The following is a 6,953-nucleotide window of genomic DNA, read 5'->3' on the forward strand; positions in this document are numbered from 1 at the left end:
ATTATATAATTATATACATTATATATATATAAATAAAAATGGGATGCAAAGTGAGTGCAGAGAGGAACAAGGGCCAAGTACCCTGCAGTTAAAAGGAATGAATGAATTTTATCACAGAACTAGAAAGAATCTCAGGTTCTTCTCAGGTAACAAATGTCCTGAAGGGGAAAAAAAAATCATTATCAGGTGATGTTACTTTATGAAGGAAAGGTAAGAGAACAAGCAAATTATGAACATAATTTAAAGATAGAATTTATTCTCTGATGGTTTACTCATGCAAACTGCACATAAAAGAAAATAGTACAGTTTGTGTAACATTGCAAATATAAGGACTGAAAATGCTAGGTACAGAACTAGTATGACATCCTGAAAGTCAAAATGGAATTTGTGTTTATACAACTAATAATGATTTTTATATTTGCTCAGTACAGACTGATTTACAATGAAAGTTTTGCTAACCTTGGTAAGCTTGTTAACCGTTTACATGACTTCTTACATCTATGTAGTTTTATTTTACAGTTGCAAGAATTCTGTTACCAAAGAACCTTAACTTGCATAAGTAATAAGATGAAAGAAAAATGTACTGAAGGACTTAGAGTGAAAAATTGAGGCTTTTCCTAACCCATTCAAACTACAATAAAAAATACCCTTCTTACAGAATTCATATTTTGTGCCTTTGAGATAACTCCTTAGAATAATGATATCAAAATCATGATTTGAAACTGATTACTTTAAAATAATGAAATTCGTTGAAAATTAAAAATTTAAGAATTATCAAATAAAAATGCTCTCATTATAATAAGCTAAACAATAAAATTCCCATTATCTTCATACTTAAAGTCCTGAAATGTCATTTATATAATCTGAATGTTTCCCAGTTTGGAACTTAGGCAGGTGGGATATTTCCTTGAATTATCAAGGATATTCCATACAGACTTTTAAAATGTCAGTCTCATTAGGAGATGGCACTGAGACTTTAGCAAATAGTGTAGTATGGATGCAGGACAAACTACACAACTTATTATAAATGCATTACAGATATTTACATAGTGGAATCCTGCTTGAATGCCAGAAGTTGCTACTGGGTAGGACTCATAACTATTTTACAAAGTTTTCTTACGCACATCTACTACTTTTAAAATTTTATGTTTAACAATTTATTCTATTTTAAAATATGTACTGTATTTTGAACATAACTGCAGAATAAAAATAGATAATGGCACATTAGAAAACTAAGTATCCCACAGATGATTGGATAATGAGAAAAGTGTACCTACAATCATCTCATCAGAAACAAGCTACATCATGGAATGTTAGTTATCCAAGCCTGCACAATAATGACTTTTAAACTGCAATCATCTATTGGCCAGCATCACACTGAAGGCATCGTTAAACATTCAAGCAAAGATTGCTGGCATAAACTATTGAAAGACACACACACACACACACACGCACACACACATACACAGACACACACACTCTCTCTCATTCATGCACGCTTCCCACATTATAATTACATTGTTCTAAAGATAGATACTGATTTTTTTTCCACGAGAAACATTATCAAAATTTGCTACTAAAAGATGACAGTGCTTTCACAAGAATAAGTACAAGTTAGCTCGCAAGTACAAGACAATGGGGGTAAACAGTTTTAAATTTTCTAAGTAGTAATTTTAGGCTTTTCTGGCAACCATACCATACTTAATTATGCATAAACTTTGCAGTTTGTAACCTGAAATCTGTAAAAAACAACAATAAAAAAATGAAAAACAAGAGCTAATTTCAAAAATTATTAGATATTTGATAACCCTGTATCATACATTATATAATTTCATATTTCTTAGCCTCAAAACATAGGTGTAAAATATTGAATTTAAGACTTGAAAAATAAAATCATTTTTGAAATGCTGAAAATTCTAAAATTTGTTTACTTAAAACCTTAAATAAAAAAGGAAAATGATTATAAATGACCTTGATTTAGCTTAACAATGTGCATAAAAGCACTGTATGTCTTTACCATGTTTTCACTCACTTAAAAAAAAGTGTTCTTTAATGTTTTTCCTTTTGCATAATGTGCAAAATAAAAGGCAAAAAGATTAAAAGCAAATTTCTATCTTTCTCTTGCCTAGTGCTTTTATGACTCCGTTAACATTACAAAGTCAACAGGGACTATGCAAAACTTTGGTATAAATGATAATACTACTACCATCACAGTTGAGGGTTAAGGGGTGGTCAAAAGAAATGGAAGTGGGAAGAAAGATTCAGTAACACCCCCATTTATTAAAACACCAACAAATTAAAAGTGAAATAACCCACAATGAATTATAATACAATTTACACATTGAGCACAGAAAAATTAATAAATCTACTAATATTTATAAAAAAAGCAAAATCAGTCTTTTTCCAGAGACTAAAAACTGTTTTTCAGTCTGATCAACTGCTGCTACACCAACTTTAGAGCCAAATTTAATTTCAAGTAAAAAAAAAAAAATTTACAACCACAGATTTCGCATAAATGGAAACTGGTCTTTCCTTGATTTCCCTTTGAAGTCACTAATGAGTATCTAAAACTGTTGTACTGCAGGTTTTTAATCAACTTCCTGAGGGCTGTGACTGGGAGGAAGGAGCCATAACGATCTGTGAAAGAGCAGGCTCTGTACTCTGGTCCGCCATCTGGGTGAGGACTGAAGTGGCTACAGCTTCTGCCTTGGAGGTTGAACTGACTCCATTGGATGTGCTGACCGAACTATGCTGTATAGCTTCTGTATGTGGACTACTCGGCACTGAAATGTCTTCTGAACTATCATCTTTATCAGCAGCTGGGTGAAAAAAAGAGAAAGTATTCATTTTCCTAAAATCTGTAAGAATGCACCATTATGCTGAGGCAATATACGGAGTAAAAAGTTAGAAAGCATCTTACAAAACTGATTAGACAAGTTGGTATTACAGGAATTGATATAGGTCATGAAGTAGGCAATTTTACCTGCAATAGGTCAAAAGAAGGCACAACCATGCATATGGAAACATCTGGGTGCCCACTGCCTTATGGAATAGAGTTGAAGAAATATTTGCTAAATAGTGTTAAAGAAAGAAAATGAGGTAGAGTTTGGAAGACAGGCTCTTACAGATACAATCAAACATAAGTATCACATTTAACAAACTCAGTCTGGTTGGCCTACATGTCATTCTTATTATAAGATAAAAATTTATAACCACATGCATAAACAAAATGAATTCTTACATACAAATTACATCTTCAAATTATTCCCTCTGCATTCTCCAGAACTGTATTTATTCTGGCTGATTTTCCATCTATTGCAGCCATGAATGATTATAACACCTGATTCTAATGATGCATACATATGAGAATAAGCAATATTTAGAATCTAAATGCCACCAGCTGTTATAGTTGCATGAATAAATTGGGATTCAAGTAAAAATCCATACAAAACTCTAAACATTGCAACTGAAAAGATACTCAGGAAAAGGCATTCTAAGTATTTACAAAAATAAATCTGCAAATACTTAGACCTGAACAAGTCTTACACCCTTATTTTAATAGAACAGAATCCAGTAATTTCATTTAGTAAAAATTTGATATAGATAACACACAAATATTTATAGTATATGTAAGTTATGAGGAACAATGATAACATGAACACCTGGGAACCGTGCCGCCAACCTAAGAGAGAACACTGCCATTAACACTTCTGCTTCCTGGAGGTTCCTGTCCTCACCAAAGGTAATCACCACTCTGACATTTCTTTAACCATTCTCTTGTTTTTCCTTTGTAGTTTTACCACATAGGTATGTATCCCTAAGCAACATAGTTCAGCTGTTTATTCTGAAACATTTTAAAAACAGTATCACACTGGATGTACTCTTTGGAACCTTGCTTTTTTCACTTGGCATTAAAACTTTTTTTTATTCAGTGTTCAGAAGTGACAATAAGTAGGCTTTTAAAATCAAATCTGAGAATGTATATTGGCCTGCTTACTGATGGCCAGATGCCCATTCTGAAAGTCAATTAGTAAAAAATATTGTGGATATCTTATGAAGCAGGACTTAGCCTATGATTTGCAATGTAGAAGATGCAGAGGGGGATACCTGATAGTGTCAACTTTAGCTAAAAAAAAATTATTAATCTTGTGCATTTTCTGAAATAAAGTTTTTACAGAATTTTTCAACATCTGCCTCAAATCCATGCATTTTTGAAAAGCAGGTTTTAAAATACATTAATGAGATGGAACCCCATCTTCTCTATAACATGCTATAAATCAAAACCATACCCCTGGATACTTGACCTCAAGGTACAATAAAACAACAACAAAACCAACCACCAGAAGTAGTATTCCTTTAAAAATCATACAAAATGGAATGAATACTTAAAAAATTATAGATTCAGATGGTATATATGCAGGTGTGTTACACAGGTATATTGTGCAATAGAAGTTTGGGCTTCTACTGAACCTATCACTGAAATAGTGAACATAGCACCCAATAGGTAGTTTCTCAACTAATGCCCCCCTTCCCCTCTACTTTTCTGATCAAGCAATAATGAATGTTATAAAATATTTATAATTCAGATATTAAAATAGCCAATCATTACATGTACAAAGAAAACAAAACACTGGCAATGACAGTTTAACTGGAGGGAATACTAAAAAGCTCTATTTGTTTATTTCACCACTATTCTTTTTTTTTTTTTTTTTTTGAGATGGAGTCTCGCTCTGTCACCCAGGCTGGAGTGCAGTGGCCGGATCTCAGCTCACTGCAAGCTCCGCCTCCCGGGTTCACGCCATTCTCCTGCCTCAGCCTCCCGAGTAGCTGGGACTACAGGCGCCCGCCACCTCGCCCGGCTAATTTTTTGTATTTTTTAGTAGAGACGGGGTTTCACCGTGTTAGCCAGCATAGTCTCCATCTCCTGACCTCGTGATCCGCCCATCTCGGCCTCCCAAAGTGCTGAGATTACAGGCTTGAGCCACGGCGCCCGGCCCACCACTATTCTTTAAAAGAACAACAGGCTGACGTTTCCCTGAATGTTGAGTTCAAGGGATACACCAGCTTTTAAAAATAAAGAGGCTTATCTGTGATGAGTGGTATAAGGAAATGTAAATACATACTGGAGGCAACAACTCAAAATGAAAACAGTAAATTATAAAGGATGAATGCTTACCTACAGACTTTCAGAATTAGTAAAAGCAATGTGATATATTTGCACCTATGTCCAGTTCTAGGTGAGGGGAGAAAATGACTGGTGTAATCACAAGCACTAGAGAGATACAGAAAGCCATGGTGTACTCAAAGAGCCACTTCTAGCTCTATCTAAGCTAAAAGAAACCAGCTGTTTGGCAATTCCGTAATCTTGAAAGTTCTCTACCTATGTCCACAAGTTTCTTTTTCTTATTTGAGATAGGGTCTCCCTGTCACCCAGGCTGGAGTATTATGGCACAATCACAGCTCACTGCAGCCTTGAACTCTTGGGCTCAAGTGATCCTCTTGCCTCAGCCTCCCAAGTAGCTGGGACTATAGGTGTGTGCCAAATTGTCTGGCTTTTTTAAACTTTCTGTGGAGATAGGGTCCCGCTATTTCACCCAGACTGGTCTTGAAGTCATGGGCTCAAACAATCTTCCCGCCTTGGGGTCCCAAAGTGTTGGGACTACAAGGCATGAGCCACAGTGCCTGGCTCATACATTTTTTCAGTAATAAAACTATTTGTGGTTGATTAGTCCCTAAGAAGCTTTTCTTCCAATTTATAATTATAGAGACAATTATAATACAACTTTAATTATGCCCAGGTCTGAAGAATGTGAATTCATGGCAATAACATCACTTTTGTGCTTTATTCTTCATGGAACCCAAATATTTAAAACGTACTCTTTATTATTTTCATTCAGATTTTATATTACTTAACTGTTGGGGTGACTGTCATGGTTTTCCCATGACTGAGGGGTCTTCTTAGGAAGTTGGACTTTCAGTGCTAAAACTGGGTGGGACAGACCCTATGGCTGTGACTTAGTACTTTCACCTTTACTTGAAAGATTTTGTAACATTCCTTAATTTCTACTAAATCTTAGTTTTGATTCACAAATGTCTTTAAAGATTTAGCTAGTATTACAACTCACCACTGTTAGCAAGAGCTGTGCACTACAACATAATGAAGAGTGTAAATTTTTCAAAGGTATTCACTTAGTCAATCTCTGTATCTGTTTTTACTACTACACAACAGAGAAGTCAGACTTATTTCAAACATTTCAAATTTGAAAATATAAATTACTTGAAAATTTCTACAAAATCCAATTATCTCCCAAGAGCTGAAGAGAATTAATTTTATGGTAGAACTATATTTCAGTTAATTTGATTACTTACATGACTAGACAGGAATAAAGATAGGAGTATTTCCAAACAACAAAAATATCCTATTCATTTCTTATATTCTCATAACTTAGTACTTTATGTACTAAAAATGTATTAATCTAGATTTTCAGTCATTTTATGTAAGTATACAGCATATAAACCTGCGCATCTATACACTTAAGATATCTCTGTAAATCGACTGTCAAAATGAATAACTGGTTTGCATCTGCTGAGCATACACTGCCTGGACAATAGAGTCAAAACTGTTGGGATAATCTAATAAATTATCAAAGATTTAAAAATTACAGGTAATTTTGAATTGGATACAATTTAAGAGGCCAGTTAACTTCCTTTTAATTTTATAAAATCATTTGTTTATTTCCTTTTAACCTATCAAAATTCAAGAGAGATTTCTTGTTAAAAAAATCATGTATGCATAAATGCTGAACTCAGTAGCTTCTATAGGAAATTATGTTAAGTCAGATGGGAACCATAATGGCCTCATCCCTGAAGCAATCATTGTTAATATAAATCCCAAACATATTTCTTTTTTTTTTTTTTTTTTTTTTTTTTTTTTTTTTTTTTTTTTTTATTGA

General features: G+C 33.8%; 1 protein-coding gene across 4 annotated transcripts in view; it reads right to left on the reverse strand.

Moving 5' to 3' along the window:
- Positions 1-227: 227 nt before the first annotated feature.
- The window catches only part of ATF2 (activating transcription factor 2), a 92,472-nt gene continuing 85,746 nt past the window's right edge, over positions 228-6,953 (reverse strand). For 3 of the 4 annotated variants that reach the window (XR_003122200.1, XM_025405364.1, XM_025405363.1), the window contains one exon: positions 228-2,819. Coding sequence is in view for 3 of the 4 variants with exons in the window: in XM_025405364.1 (XP_025261149.1) it covers positions 2,593-2,819 (227 nt within the window). In the remaining variant the exon portion in view is untranslated. Of the gene's footprint in view, positions 2,852-6,953 lie in introns of all 4 variants that reach the window. The other variant, XM_025405365.1, reaches the window with a different exon arrangement.

The sequence above is a fragment of the Theropithecus gelada genome, chromosome 12 (genome assembly GCF_003255815.1).
Source record: "Theropithecus gelada isolate Dixy chromosome 12, Tgel_1.0, whole genome shotgun sequence".
Taxonomy (NCBI): Eukaryota; Metazoa; Chordata; class Mammalia; order Primates; family Cercopithecidae; genus Theropithecus; species Theropithecus gelada.